Source organism: Erpetoichthys calabaricus, chromosome 11 (assembly GCF_900747795.2).
Source record: "Erpetoichthys calabaricus chromosome 11, fErpCal1.3, whole genome shotgun sequence".
Classification (NCBI taxonomy): domain Eukaryota; kingdom Metazoa; phylum Chordata; class Cladistia; order Polypteriformes; family Polypteridae; genus Erpetoichthys; species Erpetoichthys calabaricus.
This window is the reverse complement of record NC_041404.2, coordinates 166,431,746-166,454,069: the sequence shown is the minus strand read 5'-3', so window position 1 is coordinate 166,454,069 and position 22,324 is coordinate 166,431,746. Positions and strand designations below refer to the sequence as shown.

At 35.2% G+C, this 22,324-nt stretch overlaps 1 protein-coding gene across 1 annotated transcript in view; it reads right to left on the bottom strand.

The window, feature by feature from the left end:
• Window positions 1-249: 249 nt before the first annotated feature.
• Window positions 250-22,324, bottom strand: part of LOC114642666 (uncharacterized) — a 48,609-nt gene continuing 26,534 nt past the window's right edge. Inside the window, exons 7-19 of the mRNA XM_051933780.1 lie at window positions 21,312-21,437; window positions 20,615-20,791; window positions 18,976-19,100; window positions 17,458-17,575; window positions 17,255-17,296; window positions 15,894-16,015; window positions 14,780-14,863; window positions 14,544-14,662; window positions 10,617-10,821; window positions 5,619-5,694; window positions 5,139-5,205; window positions 1,953-2,116; window positions 250-403 (exon numbers count right to left, since the gene is read on the bottom strand). Of these exons, the coding sequence (XP_051789740.1) occupies window positions 286-403; window positions 1,953-2,116; window positions 5,139-5,205; window positions 5,619-5,694; window positions 10,617-10,821; window positions 14,544-14,662; window positions 14,780-14,863; window positions 15,894-16,015; window positions 17,255-17,296; window positions 17,458-17,575; window positions 18,976-19,100; window positions 20,615-20,791; window positions 21,312-21,437 (1,543 nt within the window). The 3' untranslated portion in view covers window positions 250-285. The remainder of the gene's footprint in view (window positions 404-1,952; window positions 2,117-5,138; window positions 5,206-5,618; window positions 5,695-10,616; window positions 10,822-14,543; window positions 14,663-14,779; window positions 14,864-15,893; window positions 16,016-17,254; window positions 17,297-17,457; window positions 17,576-18,975; window positions 19,101-20,614; window positions 20,792-21,311; window positions 21,438-22,324) is intronic.

The following is a 22,324-nucleotide window of genomic DNA, read 5'->3' as shown; positions in this document are numbered from 1 at the left end:
AATGGTTGTTACCAACAAAAAATCCTAAATTCCTAGCAAGGAAATAGATACTATCTCTTAAAAACTGCTTGGAAACAAAATCTCCTTTGTTCTACAGCATATTCTATAGAGAATGGTGGATTACCAACAATTCTATATACCAGGAACATTTTCACCTGTTAACCACTGAGCAGAAACTAAATCCGAACACAAACACAATGTCCAATTAGCACAAGTATTTATTTCCCCATTTGCACTGGGGAAAAAATACATCTGAAAAGAGTTTTATTTTTCCTTTTCAGTACTTTAAATTAAGCCATAAGTCTTTAAGAGTGCAGCTGGTGATGGATCCCGGCCTCTAAACATGCGAAAAACATCTAAGGCAGATTTACTGCTACCCAGACCTAGTACGGTATCCTTGAACCTGTAAGAAAAATATTAGAACAAGAATATTAGTGTACACTTTTTTTTAATATGGTGCTGCATGTATTATTTAAAAAAACATTCTGCAATCAATTTTATGGTAAAGATTTCATGCTTAAATCGGTTCGGTACACATGCTAATGCTATATAAGGAGTAATAACAATGTCAAAGCATTTTGCAGCTATGCATGAGAACAGTAAGGCTCGGTTTATAATATATACATGTGAGGACAACCATGAGTAAATCTTGTTTAAAGGTGGGTGGGAACAATTAGACGGCCCTTGACTGCCACATTTGTAAACTTTTTCAACGCCTGAAGAAGGTGGCGCTCAGAGATGGGCCAGTGATTTCGAACAGCAAAGAGCAGAGGTACTCTTGTTAACCGGGTCTGAAAGTGAGCACACTTCTAATTACGATGAAGCGTTAAAAATCTCCTAAAAAACCCAATTAAACATAAAAATGTGTCAGATGTGCCAAGAACACATTGCACATGTTAAAAATAAACATAACCTGTTGCAAGCAAAAACTTTTCTCTAACATCAGATTATACATACATAGACATTCAAAACACCTCAATAGACGAGTGTTAAACGAGAATGATGCATCGTTGCAGGTGCCGTGTCTGCTCTCTATTGTTCACCATTACCACGATAGTGTAGGAGTCAATGTGAGTTTGAAAGAACTGACAGCTATGCTTGTCAAAATAATATGCATTTGAAATAAATGGTGTGTCACATCCTGTCAAAAGGACTGCAGTTAAAAGAGCTGGTAACAAAAAGTCACAGGAGATGCAGAATTCAGTACTCAAAATACCTGAATCAGCAAATCTGCCCAACGGTATCCATAGACCGCAATGCTCATCTAAACTGCTGCTGCTATGCCATATATACAGTATGTCATATAGTAGCGCAATAGTCAAAATGACAAAGATATCAGCAAAGAAAAGCACATCTCAAATGTGTATAGCTGTGGTGGTGTAGGTGTGTGTTTGTCATTAAGATTCATTTACCTTGTGCTACTGACCTCCTGAATGAATACCAGCAGTTTTAGCTTTTTATTTACTTTCAGGGTCAAGTCTTTTATTCAGTATCTTTTGCTGTCTTTCTCAACCCTGATGTTTTAGTTTAGAACAAGGACTCAAGGAATTGCAGGTGGGTATTTTAGGGAGAAACCCGATCGGTTTAGCCTTTGCAGTGCAGGATTTTGCTGCTATTTACTACACACTTTTTAATGAGTTGTCCCCACATGTGTATTCTGGTTTGAGAATCATGTCTGGCCCTGCAAGACTAGGTGTGCTGAAAAGAACAGTGTGGAATTTGAGGCAAAACAATGAAGTTGTCTGTGCTACCGTACCATTAGTAGAGTACAAGGCAGATGCCTGCCTATTACATAACATCATTGTCAATAATACATAGCTCTGTTGGTAGATTATCACTCTGTTTCAGTTATAAGGTTAAGCTTCAATGTTTCTTTGCATTTTTGGGACACCCTGCAAAGTCTGCATCATTAAAGAAGCTGAAAATAAAGAATTTATTTTTGGAGGGTTTACCTGTGCCCAATTTTACTGAGCTCTTTTCTGTTCTCTAATCCCACTTCTTCAAAGGCTGTAAATGCATCTTCTGCTAAGACTTGGGCCCACATGTAGGAATAATAGCCAGCCGCATAAGCCTCGCTTCCAAAAACGTGTAGGAATGTACAAGGAAATCTGTCGTCCTATACAACAATGAGGAGTGGTGAATGTTTAATATGAAATTGCTTTAAGATATTATAGATAGATAGATACTTTATTAATCCCCAAGGGGAAATTCACATACCCCAGCAGTAGCATACTGATAAAAACAATATTAATTAAAGAGTGATAAAAATGCAGTGCAAGTTAAAAAATGCAAGGTGGAGAGTGCAAGGCAGGTATAACAGTCAATAATAATAATAATAATAATAATAATAATTCATTAAATTTATATAACATTGCATAATGTTATTGTTAAGTCTATCCATATACAGTACATTATAATACCCCAGAAAACGTGACTAATGCTTTAGAAGCAGATCAAGAAACAAGTAAACTGAAAATACCTTCAAAATGTGTTCACTATGTGGCTTTAAGCATGCATCTTACTTTGACTGTTCTTGTAATTACTGTATATAAAAGTTTACACTGTACAATTTATGCATGTTGTAGTATATACATGTAACACTGAAGTCTGACACATTTTTTGGAGGAACACTCCAGTCTGACTAGAAATAATTGGATACAAATTGAGTCTGAAGAAAAGGTATGAATATAAATGAGAATGGAAGCTGCATCATACTGCCCAGAAACTGCCTAGAAAATGACGTCTGCCAGGACTCTGCATCCAAATCACGGAACTTGTGGGGAAAGCTGCTGAATGGCCAACAGTCTAGAATAACTGAAGCTTGGGAGAACATTTGTCAGAAAAACAATGGTACCAAATCAAAAAATGTCAAAGCAACACTGGAGCAACAACAGAGTTAAAAGGATAATGTTCATGAGTGGCCTGGTCAAAGTCTGGTCCTCACAACCATCAAGAATCATGATTTGAAAAGGGCCCATCCACCGAGTAGAATATATGAATAAAAATCACTATTAAAACTGCTAGTCATCTTTCAGCAAAAACCTAAAAATAACTTGAACAAGGGACTTGACCAAGTATTAATGCACACAATGTACACAAACAACATTTTCTAGTTTTTACTTTATCCAAGGTATCTGCTGACAAAAATGGTTCTTGAGGATGTGATTTTCTGGAAAAAAAAAAATTAAACTGGAAAAAGATGTGTACATTTGTAATCCAGCACCTTTTAAAACCTTTCTTGAGGTTGGAAAATGCTTGATATCCCCTTTACTGTATACACATTTTACATATCTTTTAAGTATTACATATGAGGGTCAATGCTTTATAAATGTGGGCACAAAAAAACATTATTACCTATCATATCACAGCATCTTTACAAAGAAAACTATGGGCTCAAATACTGTACTATTCCTACTTAAAGTTGCTGTACCACCATCCTGCCAGCTGAGGTCAGCAACTTACAAATTTTACTGTAAGTGATGGAAGTAGCATCTTTCTGAATAGTATACTTTTTTATTTTATTCACATAAGAACTCTGGTTAAGGGTGGCACAGTGTTTAGTGATAATACATAACACAAGTGTTCTAGGTTCAAATCCAACAACAGGGTCACTTATCATGTGAAGTTTGCATGTCTTTGGTGGATTTCCACTGGGTATGCTAGGTTTCCCCCCAGATCTCTGAAAACATGCTTCATTAATTGGCAATTCTTAATTGATTCTGTGTGGGTATGAGCGTGAGTGGGCCTTGTGATGCCTTGCTCAGAGTTTTTTTCCCACCTTGCATCCAGTGCTGCTGATATTTTATGCCCTCCCTAGACCCCAACTTGGATTAAGTTGGTTTTAGTTCTGGTTTTATATACAGTGTACATTTATGACATTGCAAAGAGAAGGTTTTTTTAGCTCATCTGATTTCCTGCATCATTACATATTTTTCATGGCAGATTTTAACAAGTAGTCAATCAATCTAAAAATTAAAAGAAACCTGACAGACCACATAATATCACAATCTTCTGATAATTTAATAAATAAATTAAATAAAAATTTAAATTTATGTAAACTATATAAATACTCAGGACCCATATCGACAAGTAATTTCTATTTTAGATTTAAAAACTGATATTGGCACCCTTAGCAGCAATGATTGCAACTAGACATTTTCTGTTTTAGTAATTAATCTTTCACAGTGCTGTGGAGAAATTGTAGCTCCCACGTTCTTATAGGACTTCTTTAAGTAAGTGTCTTTTAACTGTTATAAGCGTTTTAAGTCCTGCCACAATATCACAATGGATGTCAGGTGTGAAGTTTGACTAGGCAGGTTCGAATGTATAAAATTTATTTTCATTTATGCTGATGCCAGTTTACTAGCGTGTCTCATATCTTTAACTTGTTGCATAACTCTCTTGTGCTGTACATTCACACCTCTGACAAATGACCTGACATTCTCTCTAATATTTCACTGATACAAAGATGAACTCATAGTTATTGAAGTGATGGAAATCCTCCAAGACCTGATGTAACAAAGCAATCCCACTCCATGACTGCTGACATGAGGCCCTTAGCGTGGAATGCAGTGTGAGCCTTTCTCCAGCCTTGATGGGACTAGTGTCAAAATACTCCACAGATTTTTTTTAAAGCCAACTTGAGAAATTTCTCCAAGAATCATCCAAGTGCACTTTGGAAAACTTGAGGTAAGCACTCAAGTTCATATAGTTCATATCAATGGTTTAACAAAAGGGATCTACTAATCCCTTTTATTTGATTGAGGTCACTAGTTTTGGAATGGGGATTAACTTTTTTTCGTGCTTCAGGGCTGCAACATTTATCTTGTACACCAAATAAATGAAAAACGAGACTTTGGCTTCATGTTTCCTCCTCAAATGCAACCTAGTCTATATTCTGCTATGATATATGAAGAACATTTGACTAAATTAACTGTAAATAATATGCTAATGTAGACATTCAAATGGACAAATACTTTTTCTCTACACTATACTGTATAATTAAGGTCTAAACAACTATAATTTACAGTTTTTTTAATTCTTTATTTTTCCTTAACAATGTCAGCAATTCATGCAGCACTATTATGAAACATGTTCAAGTTGTATTATGTTGCTTTAGAAAACATAAAATGTCTTACCTTTATTGGCTTTACCACATTATATTTGTCAGATATTTGCTTCTTAATTACCTCCAATGGCTCTGAACTATTAAAAAGAAGAAGTTTCAGGCTGATAAAAAACATGTTAAGCAAAGCAACTGAAGTACTACATCACAACCAATCATCAATTTAACTAAAAATTTTAAAATCATGTGTTTAGCAAAAGCAAATCCTGGATTTCTGAGTAAATCTGAATAATGAAGAATGGTTTCTTAAAGGTAAGCACACACCCACTGAGCAAGAAAGTATCAGATCTGTTTCATAATTCATTAATTAGATAAACTGTAACTTTTAAGTTGAATAATTTAGTTAACTTTTTTCTTAAATTGTTTGTATTTCAAAATTATAACTTCATATTTCTAACCTAGCATATTTGTTTCTATTATACATAAATTAATTAAGCATAATATAATGTAATATTGATGAATAGCATATTTTCATAGAAATACACCATCTTACCTGTTATGTAGTGCTATGTCAATGGCAGTTAAGTAGAGCTGGTACTGTAAGTCAAATGCCATCATGAAGTGGTGAGCTGAAATCAAAAACATTTTGTAAATGAGTTAAAGATACGTTAGTACTTAATGGGCCTTAAAGACAACTCCCTCTGTTCATTCTCTGGTTTCTCTGAAGCGTAATTGTGTTGTGTTGAGCTTTGATGAAACAATCTCAATAATGCATGCATCCTTTTTGCTGATGACTGGGGAGTATTTATGAATAAATATTTGTGTAAATTGTGCATGTTACTAGCAAGCCCCATGAAGGACTGGCACCCTGTCCAGGGCTGGTCTTTGCCTTGAGCTCAGTCTTGCTGGGATAGGCTCCAGTTCCCCATGAACTGGAATTGGATTATAAGGCTTTGAGATTTTTTTTTCTTTATCTTGCATAACAGGTAAGGTATAAATAACATAAGCTGATTTGTGTTTGTGTTAAATAAAATGAAGTTGTGTATTTTAATACATTCTTGTTTATCGCGGAAACAGTTGTATGTTGGTCAGACATGCAAATAATAATTTCACTGCACTCTACGTGCTTCACTGTACGTGTGACAATACTTCTTCTACTGTTACTACTGTTTCACTTCACTAAACCAATTAGTTAATCACACAAGAAAAAAGAAGTGCAATTTGATGCTTCTGACTGATATACAGTAAATGAATGTCATCAGCAATGATGTAAAAATTAATATAGTATTTCTCTATGACATATTTTAATAGCATTATATAATGTAAATTATAATTGATACCTCAGTAAAATCCGAGGAACAGCATATCAAACTGCAGATAACGGTCAGTGATTATCATAAATAACACAAGAAGGTTGTTTCCATATTCATCTATTAACTTGGAGTAGTGTTCAAGGTGGGTAGTGTAAAGAACTTTCTTATACTGTTTATTTCTTTTAATCCATGCTTGCTGATAATGCGGTTTTGTGGTTCTCTGTATACACACCACGCTTATCATTCTGAATTAAGAGTTTTTTTAAGTAAACAATGCTGATTTTTTTAAAATTATTTTTTACTCCATTTTTTAAGAGAAACTGTGCGTTGTGGATAAGCTCCGGCTCCTGGCAACCAAGAATTTTGTCAAGCAAGTTTAAAAATACTATGTAGGTTTTACACGAGAGTTATAATTAGTTGTAGCTGATCTGCATTAGTTCTATAACCTACGTCTGTAGTTATCAGAGTATCAACAAGCTTGAAGTACGTATTGGTATTATTTACACGCTTTCTAGTTCCAATTCTTATTTGCACATTTAATGTCAAGAGCTACAGTAGACCTAAAGTTAATAAATAATAATGTGTAATGATTTTATTAAAATGAAAATGTATTTTTTAACATTAACATTATTTGTCATAATTAGATATAACATATTATCCTGAGAGTTTTTAATAATATAATTTCATTTTTGAATAAGGATATCCTTTTCTCAATTTCTTTGAATAGTAATATTAATATACATTGTCAAACATGTGCGACTAGGAGCGAGCTGAATGGACCAAGTGGATGTGATTACCCGCCGGGCCAGGGGGTGGCAGGGTGCTCTAAACCTATTTCTGTTATTTCTGCAGATCAAATACAGGAAAACCTGCCTGATCTGACGTCACTTCCGGTTCCGGCACCCAGACTGAAGTCACGTCCGGGTTACAGACTATAAATCCTCCATCTTGCCAAACTAAGTCAGTTCATTCTGGGAACTCAAATGAGCAACATCATTGTGTACAATTTAAATCTTTTGCAGCCAGGAACAATATACGGGTGGCTGCCCCAAACCTTTTTCAGTGTGTTGAGACTCATTCTTTCACAGTGGTGTAGCCGGCAGGATGGCCTCCTGGTGGTATCGGAAGCCAAACCAACATTATGTCTCAATACACCATTGTGCTGAACCACTAAAGACCTATCAGGTAGGAGAGTACCATTCTTGGGTTGCCGAGCTGGGGTCTGACGGTGTGTGTCGGGGGGATCTGGAGTATGTTCCGACCCAGTTCTCCTTAAAGAGAGCCTGGGAGCGTAGGCAGAAGACCTACAGACGAGGGCCAGGTTCTGAAAGGAACACAGTGGAGACCTATTATGGGCTCCCGAGGATGGGGACCGACCCAAAAAACCCACAAAGAAAAAATTCTTTGAGAAAGGTGGGGGTGCCCTGGGTCGGCAGGTGAGGGAGATAATGAATTGGGAATACAACCCAGAGGGATCCCTCCTCCGGACAGCCCTGCTCACTCTTCGCTCATAAATTACACCTTAACTTCGGTGATGATTTAACTCGCCAACGGCAACAGGACCTCGAAGCAGTTATCCTGTCTGTCCCAGAGGTAGTGAGTGAAAATCCTGGACGAACCTCCCTGGTTGTGCATGACATAGTGACAAAACCAGGGGTTATAGTAAGTGAATGCCCATATCGGATTCCCAAAGCAAAAAAGGCAGAAGTGGAACGAATGCTGGATCTAGGTGTGATAGAGGAAAGTTTTAGTCCCTGGTCCAGTCCCATCGTGTTGGTCAAAAAGCCGGACGGAAGTTGGAAGTTTTGCAATGACGTCCGTCGGCTTAACCAAGTCTCCCAATTCGATGCCTATCCGATGTCACGAGTGGATGACCTTCTCAAGCGGCTAGGACATGCCAAATTTTTGACTACTCTTGATATGACGAAGGGTACTGGCAGGTTCCCTTAATGGATTCCGTTAAGGAGGAGGGATCAAAATGGAAAAGACTGCTTTTAGCACTCCTACCGGACATTGGCAGTATCGTGTACTTCCATTCGGATTACATGGGGCACCCACTACCTTCCAACGTCTGGTGGACAAAATGCTCCGACCCCATAATTCGTACAGTGCTGCCTACTTGGATGACGTTGTCATCTATTCCAGGACCTGGAAGGAACACCTACTGCAGGTTGATGCTGTATTACGGACACTAGCGAATGCCGGACTTCGTATTAATCCAAAGAAATGCTATTTTGGGTTGGTTGAAGCCAAATATTTAGGTTACCTAGTGGGCCGGGGTATGGTCAAACCACAATGCTGCAAAACAGATGCCATAGTGAATTGGCCCTGTCCGATAACCAAGCGGCAGGTACAAGCATTTACTATCGCTGGTTTGTACCCCGGTTTTCCGAGAGAACAACGCCCTTGACAAACCTGACAAAGAAGGAGAAACCTAATCATGTGGTTTGGGATGATGATACTGATACTGAATTTAGTGACCTTAAGCAGGCCCTTACGTCAGCTCCTATCTTGAAAGCACCTGATTTTACTTTGCCTTTCATTCTCCAGATGGATGCTTCTAGCACAGGTCCTGGTGCCGTGCTGAGCCAAAGCATTGATGGAGTGGAACACCTCATTATGTACCTGAGTCGGAAACTGTTGGACTGAGAGACCAGGTATGCGGCAGTGGAGCGGGAGGCTTTGGCGATTAAATGGGCGATTATGCAGCTGAGGTACTACTTCCTGGGTCGGGAATTCACCCTGGTGACTGACCATGCACCATTGCAGTGGATGGGGTTACACAGGGATTCAACTCCACGCGTCACGAGGTGGTTTTGGACCTACAGCCTTATAAGTTTTTGGTCGTTTATCGTCGAGGTCTGCTGCAGGCCAATGCTGATGCCTTTTCCCGGTGCCACGACCTCACAAAAAGGTACGCCCGACCCGATAAGTCTGGGCTGAGTGGAGTGCCGTGTCACACACGTGCGACTAGGAGTGAGCTGAATAGACCAAGTGGAGGTGATTACCCGCTGGGCCGCGGGGTGCTCTAAACCTATTTCTGTTATTTCTGCAGATCAAATACAGGAAAACCTGCCTGATCTGACGCCACTCTTGTACCGGCACCCAGACTGACGTCACTTCCTGTTCTGGCACCCAGACTGATGTCACTTCCGGTTCCGGCACCCAGACTGAAGTCACTTCCGGGTTACAGACTATAAATCCTCCATCTTGCCAAACTAAGTAAGTTCATTCTGGGAACTCAAACGAGCAACAGCATTGTGTACAATTGTAATCTTTTGCAGCCAAGAACAATATATGGGTGGCTGACCCAAAAGTTTTTCATTGTGTTGAGACTCATTCTTTCACAACATCAAAACTATTTTTATCATAATTTATAAATAAATCAAATAAAAAGATGCTAAACTACACTAAGAACAAAATATATGGTCTTGGAGATCTGTAAATTAATACTATAAATAAAGTACTATAAATATTACTGACTAGTTTTTAAAGTTTAACATTAGAACCTCAAAGAATGTAGTGCTGATTTTGGAGATACTTAATGGAAATCATTAAAAATTACTCCCATTCAGTCCTTTCAGCCAATACTGCACAGAACATGAGTAAAGTAAAAATCTGAAGGAACAATGCCTGCCAAAACTTCATTATTTCATAATGAGTAGATGCTTAGTGGACACCATTTTTAATATAGTTTGATGAGAAGTACTTAGCTTGTAATCCAAAAATTACAAGCCTGGGATTGGTTCCTGCCTTGTGCCCTGTGTTGGCTGAGATTGGCTCCAGCAGACCCGCTATCCCCCCTCCCCAATTTCCCCCCCCATGACCCTGTGTTCGGATTCAGCGGGTTGGAAAATGGATGAATGGATGGAATTTATTTATATAAGCTCTCTAGCTGCATGTTGGTTGGAAATAATAATACATTTTATTTATATAGTGCCTTTCCCATGCTCAAAGCGCTGAATTTAAGTAAGAATATCACAGAACTCTGTGCCCGTGACAGTACTACTCCTATTTCTACAACTACCACTATCTATCTATCTATCTATCTATCTATCTATCTATCTATCTATCTATCTATCTATCTATCTATCTATCTATCACTACAGTTCTACTACAACAATCTAAATCTTACACTGTCACATCTTCTCATTGTTACATGGACATTTTAGTTTATTCATCAATACAATTGTCTGCATGTTTTGAATCTAAATGCAGAGAACAAAGGCTGATAGTACCTTTGAGAAGGCTTTCCAGCATGTGTGACGGCAGAGGTTCTCCTGTCTGGTAGTGACCACTGATTGCTGAAATTGTGTATCTGTCATAGATCCAGTTTGACATAAACTGAGAGGCGAATTCCACTGCATCCCACTCAATGCTGTTGATTCCAGAGGCTCCTGCATAGGGCACCACTGACAACATGTGCTGCAAAGCGTGGCCAAACTAAATAAAGAGACATTACTAAATTATTTAAAGCATTGTTAACTTGAGGATTTGCATTGACTTTTATCGAATCAACCTATACAATATAACAAATTTTATTATAAATGCTTTTTAATGTTAATGTGCTGTAGAAAATTAATTAAATAACAAATTACACACATAATATATTTACCAGTCAAGGCATCATAATAAATATGTTAACAAAAAGATTTAGAAATTAGATCAAACATGACAGCTAGCACAGGTGAAAATAGTTTTAAAAGTACTAGTACAGAAGTACATGTACGTCCAAAGGAAGTGCTTTGGTTCATAACTATGGGAAAACCAAGACCATACAACTAAATGGTTGTTCACTCAGGTTAGCTCACAAAGAGTGTGGATTGCCTCATGTTCTAAGATTACTGAAGTTTATCTCTGTTGAATACACTTTATTAGCATGTGATTTAGCACATCACTAAATAATTATGAAATAGAAAGTGGTGCAGTTTACATCCAAAAATTCAAACTGTCCAATAATTCAAACTGGCGGCAAGCCAGCAATGTAACAAAAGCAACTACTTTAGAATGACTATTCAGAAAGAGTGTGCATCTGTTGCAATTCAGAATGTCTAAATCCACTGAGAGCATATTAAAATTAAATGTTTGATAGAGTGTGAGTGGAGAACAAAGCCAAAGCATGTGACCAAGTATTCTTAGGGCTTCCTTGGCTTGGTAGCACCACTCAGGTGGGAGGAGATTTTAGTACGTCTGAGTTTAGAGAAATGTATATGGTGCACAATGTTAAGTTGGATAAATCTTTTAATTGCAGTGTTTCAACAGTGGATAGAAAGTGTAGTTTTGGAAGTTTATGAATTATAGTACAATGAACAATCTCCCTAATCTCTGTAAGTCATCTGGCATCCACAAGAAGGCAGGAATTTCTGATGAACAAAGGGAAGCACACGGTGTAAGATAGTAAATCTTGCAGCACACCTTCATGTGTCTAGGCATCACGCTGTCCACAACAGGGCTGGAATGTCCAATGAAGAAGGGCAATAAGAAGTACAAAGAAACTGGAATGTAAAGGTTGGCATATCCGGTGCACAAAGATTCATAAATGCTGGGTGTGATTGAAACAGATGGACTTACCATTGTATCATTAAGCCCATTTTAAATAATAATGCTAGTTTATCAGTAATACAAAATATGCTTCTTATGTTTATGTGCTCTGTGGTAAGATATGCTTCTCTTACAGTTTACCTTTATCTTATGTTCATTCTAAAAACTTAATACTGGAAAATTTAAATAAATGGAAAATGTATGAGCTGAGTTCAAAGATGCGATTCATAATAATGATTCTGAATAAAATACCTTCAGTGTCGGGACCAGATTTTCAGAGAGTTTTAATCCAGTGGGATTTTGGTATACAGTATAACAGTTTGTAGATAACAGCTCAACGTAGAGCATACAAAAAAGAAGAAATACCAGATATGATTTTCCATGAAACTACAACATGAGAATACAGCAACTCATGGAAAAATCCTATTGCTCAAACATGGGCTGCCCAGTAAGGCAGCAAAATATCTAGCCATGCTAACCCTTATTGTGTCTTGGATCTGTGGAGCAGTGGTTTTGTTAAACAAGATCATTTCTTATTTCAAATAAATTAAGATATAGCTCTATGTATACTCTTAAGAGGGCACATAGCTATAATTAGAGCAATACATTGAAAAAAGAAGGACTTGAAAGATATACAGTGGTCTAGTTGCAAAGGTCCTGTAAAATGTTGCTTGAAAGACTTCTAACTACATGCTTTGTGGGTCCCAGTAAAAGGAAACATCAATTTAGGTTAAAGAAAGCTAATATTCATAGACAATATTTTGTGCTTTTACTTTAGTTTATCTTAAACTATAAAATCAGGCATTATCTATGACATGTATTGAAAGAAAGAGAAGCATATCATTTGGGTACAAGGAAATCTTTTATAATCAAGTTTCCCTCAATTCATTAAACCAAGACAATATTAAGCATGCAGATACAGAGGGAAAAGAGACAGGCAGTTAAAGAGAAAGAAATTGAGCTCAAAAGCAAAAATATGTAAGTTTACATTATTTTTACAAGTTGAAGTTTTGAATTTTATCTAGGCTATGATTTGTGAGCCAAACCTGAACCTACACAGGTGGGCCAATAGGTAGTCTCCTATCAAAACATTTCTGTAGTCAGAGATAGTAATATGTGAGGCATACAGATACTTATAAGGCATATATGGCATTAAATATACAGCAAAGGTTAAAATAGGGGTGTCTGCCCCTAATAATTATCCTTACCTGGCCCTTGCCTGGTCTAGTATAACAAAAGAAAGCATCACTACTCATCAAACTAAAGCAAAACATATACTGTATAGTAGACTGCTGCAGTATGTTAGCAGTATGAACACTTTTTAATTTTTTTTTGAAACATTGATAGCATCAGCGGTGATACTGTATATTTCATAGTTTTTTTTTTATTTTTTAAAAATTGGTCTGGATAGATATATTGATCTATAGAAGTTTCATTCTGTAATCAATTTATAGTGCTAGAAATTTCAGATAAAGCTAGCAGCATTTCCAATATTGCTTAGTCTGGATTTGCTGGAATATCAGTTTGGTTAAAATAATAATTGTTAAGTACCAAATTTATTTAATAGTTCTTAATACAGAAGTGTTTTAATTTCAGTAAATTCCATTTAATTTAGTTTTGCACACTCCACTTTAAATATCTACGGTTGTAATATCTTACTTTCTGTTTTCACTCTATTCATAATAAAATTATTCTATTTAGGTAACAACAGTTTAGCATTTTCTGAAAAACGCTGATAAGATTTGATCAGGAGTACAAGCCATTCATTTTAAAGACTGGTGATGGGCACTCACACATATTTCCTGTTAATCTTACCAACTCATTCTATCAGTTCTAGCATCCTGCTTATGTGTTCATTCCTGTTATATACCGAGTAAGATATTATTTGAACTCTCAGGTATGCCTTGTTAGAGATGCAAACAACAAATCCAAAGTGGAGTACATCTCAAAATCTCTGCGAGGCATGATTTGAAGTTACAATAGTTGCATAACAGATAATGAATGGGTGTGGAAATCCAGGGCAACTATGTATCTCTAAAAGAACATATTTTATTATTATTATTATTATCATCATCAAACTGAAAAATATAAAGCAACTCATTTACATCATGATAAACTCCTCAAGTGTGCTTGTTTTGGCATAAAAACTGATTTTTTTATAAGCATTTTGATCCCTCCCATTTTTTGATCTATATACTGCCATGTTACTCCTTATCATTTTAAATTATCTCTCTGCATTTATTCAGTGGACTGTCCATTTTCAAGCATGTAATGTCTCATTCTTGCCTGAATTTTGAAAATCATTAGTGCAAAATGCAGTAGACACATAAAGATTTAATATATTAATAATATATTTAATATATTAATATTTAATATATTAAGTGACCTGTAAAAAAATGCATTTATTTGTTCTGCATATTTATACTGTAAAATCAGCTTTGCACTTGGCAAATATATGACTACTACTGACTAATAAGCTGAACTATATATGTATACTCGTAGATCAGTCCTGACTATTGAACCCACTGTGTGACCCCAAACTCAGTCATATAGTTTTACTGACATGTAAGCAAAATGTGGCTCAGTAAAGCACTTTGCTTAGTACCGAAGGTTAAACATTTTACCTCATGAAATAATGTTTCAACATCGTCAAATGACATCAGTGAAGGTGCAGATCCAATTGGAGGAATCTGGTTACAAACAATGATAGCAACAGGTTTCTCTTTCAGTAAAGCACTTTTTGCTAAATAAAGAATTAAAAGAAAACAAAATGTATCACTTTTTACTACCTTAGATATTTTCATATATTATTGTCAATTACAAATGATATTATTAAGAAAGGAAATTTTAATGAACTTACATTGTAAACCATCCATCCAGGCACCAGACTGCTTTTCTTTAGGTCGAGAATAAAGATCCAGAAAAAGAGATGCAATATGTATCTCTATGAAATATCAATTATTTTTAGTCAGAGATTGCAATTATTAAAAATTCATTATCTTTAAAGTTATGCATAAAATCAGCCAAGCAGACTTTAAACAAATAAATATAATTATTTAGTCTATTGAAGATTCTAATGCTTAAAGGAATTAACTATATTTACATTACTTTGTATTTGCCTTCTTTAAAAACTTAGGCAATACATATATCAGATGTCAGATTTCTATGGAAAATAGTTTTATCAATGAACACATTGTTATAAATAAAAACACATTAGGTGTTCAACAGAAACCTAAAATTAAGTACAGAAAAATATCTTTGTTCTCCTTCAAAAGGCACTGTGTGTCAGGTGTGATGTTTAAGTTAGAGTACAAACATTGAAAATATATCCTTTAAAATACAGAGATTTACAAGTAGAACTGGTTTTCGTTAAACTAGTAACTGGGTTATTTTAAGTGAAAACCTCAGTGCAAAAAAAACCTAATGATGCCTACAGTCCAATTATTACCAATGCAGCTAAAGAACTGTAAATATTAAATTGCACGGAGTAAAAGAAAGACATGACACCTTTGCAATTGTTTGGTTAAAAACAAAAAAAAATCAGTAATTATGTAATTATAACAAAGTACTTACATCAGAAATTTGTCATTAGCATTTTTTAGTTCATTAAGGCCTGCTGATACTCTTTCAGTGTGAATGCAAAGAAACACACACTTTGCTGATTTGTCTGTATTCTTTAATAAAATATAAAACTGCTTATATATCAACGTCAAAATGTGGATTATAAAAAAATATAAAGTGTGTGAAATAACATTTAATGGAAAGCGAAAAAGCAGTCAGTACTGGGAATGCATAATTAGGACAAATAGTTAATTATATGTTGTGTTAATGGTTTATTCATTAATGTGTGTGTTTTATTCTAAGACCTACTACTGCAAAAAGTCCTTTTATAAAACCTTTCCAATTTTGAACAAAAATAGTTGTGAAAGAAGCAAGAAAGGAAGAATGCACAGGTAAAAATGTCATTCTCTTACCTTCCTCATTGTATACATAAAAGACTTTCACCAAGGGGTCCCAGACTTCTATAACACTATCTGCAGGTTTTACGGTTACTCCAAATAAGTCCAAACACAGTTTAAATAGACCAGCAAGGACCCTAATGGAGGAAAGGGTTTGACATTGTACTTCAGTGGTTAGTATCTTTCTTTTAACTGTACTTAATACATTTACAAGATATATGAGATAATATGGAAAAATAAATTTGGTAGTCACCATGTTAACATATTTTACGTGAAAGTACTCTTAATACTTGCTTACAGGTTTACAAAAAAAAGGCCTAGTTTTAATAGTTTGCTATCGTGTACAGTATATTTATTATTGCATCATAATTACAAACCATTTTCTATGTGAATTTGCAGAAATACTTCATAGTGTCATCTATTAATCTCCATTTGATTAAACTGACAAGATGTACTTCCTTCAGTCTTTTCTTGAAGCACATAACCAGGAGATCTGGAATTAGTCTCATTGCTTTTCTATTGGCTTTCTCAATAGCTATTTTCTTCTTATAACATGGAGACAAGTACATTCCATATAATCATTACTTCTCTTAAATAGTTCTCTACACAATTTAAGTTAAACATTGTGCTTTTGTAGAAATCTGCAAAATTAGGTTAGTAGTTCTGATGAATGAATTACAAGGGGTGCAAACAGAAATGAATATTAAAGTTTAAACAACTAGAAGAAATAGTTATTTTGCTAAAGTCAAATAGTACACAAGTGTGGTTTGTTTTTGCCAAGGATAAACTTTCTTTGCAACAGGCATTGACAACTTTGTCAATCATAAAATAAGCAGCTTTCAGCTTATTCTTTATAATATTCTTTCATAATTATTAACCACAACATTTCTCCACTTGACTGATTATTTAAAAAGAAAAGTTAATTTGTACAACGGTATGGTAATACATTGAGAATCTCTGTTGCACCACAGCAGCAAAGACCTGGCACTATATCTGTTTGGAGTTTGCACTTCTTGTGTCTGCATAGATTTTCTCTGAACATTCAGTTTTCCTCTCACAACTCAAAATCTGCATTCTGACCCTGCATGACTAAGATGTGGTCTGTGCCTTGTAACCAAAGCTGCTAAACTAGGCTCTACATCTCCAAAACGTATGACCATGTAGGAAGTCAAAAAGTGGATGAGGACTGATGAATTGATGTGCATATATTACCTGCGAGTTTGGCCTTTGCCACAGAAACATATTTCCCTTGCAACTGAAAATGTCATCTTTACTTCAAAGCCCATTTACTTTTACAAATGTGTGGCCTAGTTTTTGTAGCATATCAAATAATATTAAAATTGAATATTGCACAGTAGAAAATGTTAATAACATACCTCTCCACTGGAAAGTAAAGTGGTAACTCTTCACTTGGAATACTAAAAGAAGCAAGTAAAATAATGTAAATGCAGTTATATATTAAATTCAAAAAGTCTACAACTATTTTAAATAAACTGTGAAGTAGTACTTTACCCTATAAACTTGATTGAAAATCAACACTTGTTAATATTTTTACAGTAGTTCATCAAATCACTTATACCTGAATAATGATTTCATTTGTTTCTGCTTCCAATATACAATGTCCCAGTTTTCTAATTTCCCTCTATGACCATGGGTGTGGGCAAATTCTGTCAAGGACTCCAGCTCCTTGATAGCCACTACAAACGATAACAACATCAACAAAGTAAGACTTTGGGTACTAAATACAGAACAAAAGCTGTATATATATGAATCTAAAATACAGTGTATAGTATCTTTATTGAGTACTCTATTTATAAATCACTACTTAAATGAGTGAACATTTTTTTCTAATTCATCCATAATACAACAAAGTAAATTTAAATAATTCAAAGTAACAATTAAAGACAGTAACCATTACTGTACTGCTATTGTATCATTCTGTATTGTAACTGCATTTACTTTATACATCTTTTAATTTCTGTCAGAAGTATTTCTACGTCTTTCACTTTTAATGCTTTTTTTGTGTCTGTTAAGTAGAAAAACACCTGTATTTACAAATTCCTTTCCTACAAACCATACCCTGCTAAATTACTGTTAGTAAGTGTAGTTATCTGTAAAGTCAGTTGGTGTAGCTATGCTGAACATACTGAAGTATGCACACAATATAAGGAATATATATTTACTTAACACATAAACAATTGCAATGTAAACACAAATGGGTCCCATTACAGAGTCACAGAAAGCTGGTGCCTATCCAAGTTGCACTGGACAATGCAAATCTACATGCCAACATTGTGCCAAATCAGGAGAATTGGGATCATGTCCTTTATTATAAATTATAAACACTCAAATCTGTTAGTTGACAGAACATGGTCTTTGACTGAGAGGGGAGAGGCTGTGTTCCCATTTAAATGTAGAAGGTTCAAAATATGTTTGCGAGATCTGGCCCTTTAATTTGGATCCATAGTGGTACAAGAACAAACAGAGGCTTAACTTGACACCAGACATGACTCTAGGACTTTGCTGCAGGTAACCCTAAGTGCAAGTTTAAAGGCACCTCATGCTACGGGATATTAAAGTGAGGAAGAGAGCTTGGACTCACTGGTGGGATGAAAAGACCAGTGTTTGAACAGAGACAGAGGATTGGAGAAAAGTAATTTCTTTCATGGTTATGTAGAAATGGGCTAACTATCCCACTTTATAGACAGGGGTTCAAAACCACTTTAAGAAGGCTCATAGAAGCAAATTTCCTTGTAGCTTGAGTATTTTCCTTCTTTGTAAGCTTTATTTTCATAATATTCAAGTATTTATTTCATTTTGTGGAACTCTTGCTAGTTAATCATGTTTAATGAAACAACAGAATACAAACATATACTGTTAAACAGTAATAGATATTGTTACTTTATAAAGGGTCCTTTCTAAGCTTATCAATAAAAGAACTGCCAGTGAATAGCACTGTGTATTGTAACATAGACTACTAGAGGTAATTCCAAACAAAACAATGGAATCTACTTTCCATTTAGATTCTATAGGTAGATAGATAGATAGAACCTTATTTGTCTATATCCTTGATAAAAATGTGTCAGCAAATTCCCACCTGCGTAAGTCTTATTATGAAGAAAGTCAATCAAGTTCCACACCTTGTCGACAGTCTTGGCCATTTTTGTAGAGAGGGAGAGCTCTGCATAGTTGTTGTAGTCCAAAATCTGAGCCTTTTCTTGCCTAAAGACAAGAAATAAAATTATGTTGGTGAGTATTAATGGACAGCACCCTTTAATAATTATTTTGTACTTTTGCAGTTGTATTGTTTAATTAAGTTCAGATTGGATTATTTATACATACTATAAATCTCAATTATTCTAAGAAGGCCTATTTTGCAAAGAGGAATAGCATTTGTATAGATGGATGTCAGTTTATTTGTCCTAGGGTGACATTTGGCTTTTTACAGAAGCTAAATAAGTAAATAAATAAATATAATAAACAACAACCCCCCCTCCCCTTCAAATAGTTATTAAATAGATGAACAATATTTAAATTGAACATGTCTTTGAATGCTAAATAAGACTCAGTTCACTTTTTTCTGTAATGTTTAGAAAATGAGTCTTTCAAAAGATGACATAATGCAAAAATTGAATATTAATCTGGGATTATATATCTAATAATAGTTATAATTCGAGTTCTACACATCCAATTTCATTACCACTTGCTTAGCCCAATTCAGAATGGCCATTGGGGCTTAAGCATTACAGGACACACTTGCACTTACATGGAGCCAATTCAGAGTCACTATTAAACTCTTCACTGACATAGTTAGACATGCCCAGAGAAAAATGTCACAGACACGAGGAGAATATGCAAACTCCACAAAAACGATGAAGGAACAGAGATTTAAGCCATGTCCATTGGACTGGGAACAGCTTCATCAGTTTGTTAATAAAAATGTATTCTTTTTTTTTTTTCGCTAGGGTTATAATTACCTTTACAAAGGGAATTTTTACTAAATGAGATCTAAAGAGTTTTCTGGTGAATGAAAGCTATAATGTCAAGAGTGATATCTTTATTCTTGTCAACTCATTTGGATAATTGCAGTACATAAATTCTGCTAAAGTGTACAAAAGTTATGGCTCACAGAAGCTGATTGGAACACCCTCATTGTGCAGTCATATTCTCACCTTGCTTAGACCTATTTTACTTATTTATCACTTTCAAGATTATTCCTCCATGTACTACAGTTTCATTTTAAGTTTCAAAGATGTGCTCTTTAGTGTAACTGGCCACTAAAGTTGGCCTGATATGAATTTGAGTGAGTATGTGAGTGAGTGTTTATAGTGATGAAATAAACACCATTCTGTGTTGGTTCCTGCCCTTTGCCTAATGGTACTGGAATGGCCTTTGCCTCCTACTGATATTGTTTTGGACATCATGAAAATAATGGACCTGATAATGTCCAAACAAGACTGATGCATTGACCTTATACCTTTATTAATAGGACCTGCTGTACATGTTCATGTACTATATTTCATATATTACTTCTACATATTAGCAATTATTATGATGAAATTATGACTGCATTTCTGTACATAACATCTATTAATCATGCAAGGAATTTCCCCAAAGGGGTAGAATTACAGGAAACTTTGATTGGTATTTGCTAATACTATAATATATTAATAAGCAGTAAATTGTCATCTGATACAAAAATTTGTGCAAAAGGTGAATAGGTGAAACAAGGTTACCTGAGTTTCAGAATTTCATTCAAGATTAGTTCATTATTATATTTTGCTGATGCTGCCAGTCCAATTTTAGCTTTGTAAAGCATCCCACGCAGTGATCGCTTACTGCTGTACATCAGTATGTTTTCATATGTTGTTTGATCAAGAGTCACTTTCCAAGGACCATTTTCAATGTCAGGACTGATTTCATATGATTGCAAAGAAAGACAAACACATGATTAAATTATGCAGCACACCATTTTTAGTATATGTGACATAGCAGGATTGCATAATAGAAGATGTATTCCCTAAATAAGTTACTTTAATTACCTGAAAAATGCTTGGAAATAAATGTATATAACTCAAGACAGAACCTAAAGGGATTCATTCTTCATGTTCTACTCTTGCTCTAGACAGTAATCAGAGGAAACCTTACAATTGTAATGTGCAAACTATCTTGAAGTGTGCAGGCTCAGCCTTCAGTGATTTTGATGAGCTAGAAGGTGGAACATAACTAAACATATGTTTCCCACATTAACATTTGGCATGAATATTACATACTTCACTGAAATGTAATGGTAAAGACAATGGTATGCAAAATTAAGTTTAGAATTGCAAATAGACGAATAATAGAAAAAATCTATTCAAGGCATCATTAAATTATGCCAATTATTAACTCTCTTTTAAAGCCAAGGTTTTAACCGCAATCTCTGATTGTTACCGTTTTTTTGTATCCATGGCTGCTGCATTAGCCATAAACCTGAGGGTAGTTTCTGGGAGCTCTTCAACACTTTTCTTTTCTTTAAGTAGAATGGAAAATTCTGAAGCTGAATCCAGTATGTTGTTTCTGAAACATGAGAAAAAGATTACTTTTTACTTATTTCAAATACATGTATGTCAAGTGACTTACATTAGACATTATTCAAAGGTTGATTTTTTTTTTTGGCAATAGAAGTTTTAATCCAGGGTCTCAGTCATTGAAAACCAATTATTTTTTATTTTATTTAAGTCTCAAACAGGATTTCTAAGACAGTGTTTTGGCAATCATGAAAGGTTTCTGCTTCAATTGTTGAGCCACATTCCATAAACGTAACAGACCCTAAGTTCCATCCATCCATTATCCAACCCGCTATATCCTAACTACAGGGTCACGGGGGTCTGCTGGAGCCAATCCCAGCCAACACAAGGCGCAAGGCAGGAAACAAACCCCGGGGAGGGCGCCAGCCCACCGCAGACCCTAAGTCCCCTACTTCAACTACTTTGTCACTTTTTACCTCATTTGGGATAGTTGAGCCATCATGCTCTTTGCAGTACTAGCAAAGTAAAGAGTATGGGAGATAACCGATAATAGATAACATAAGCAAAAACATGAAAAATACTCTATTTGTAAGTAACACTGGAGTTAGCATGCCATTTACAGTACAATAGATATTAATTATATTAGTTGCCTGGTATGACAAAATAAATTTTTTTCTTCATTTACATAAGGAAGAGTATTTTCAAAAAAGCTCTTCATTTAATGTTATGCAGTTGCAACACATGTTCTGTCAAATCTACAATAGGTATTTCACATATAGCATATTATAATACAATTTACTGAGTTGGGAATATTCAAAGTACTTTTTACTGAAATTAAAATATAATAAGTCATCTGTAAACTTTTTTTGAATTTCATGGTTACAGAGAAATGTATTGCTCTTTTCTTTTCTGACTGAATGAGAAGCACAGCAGTAT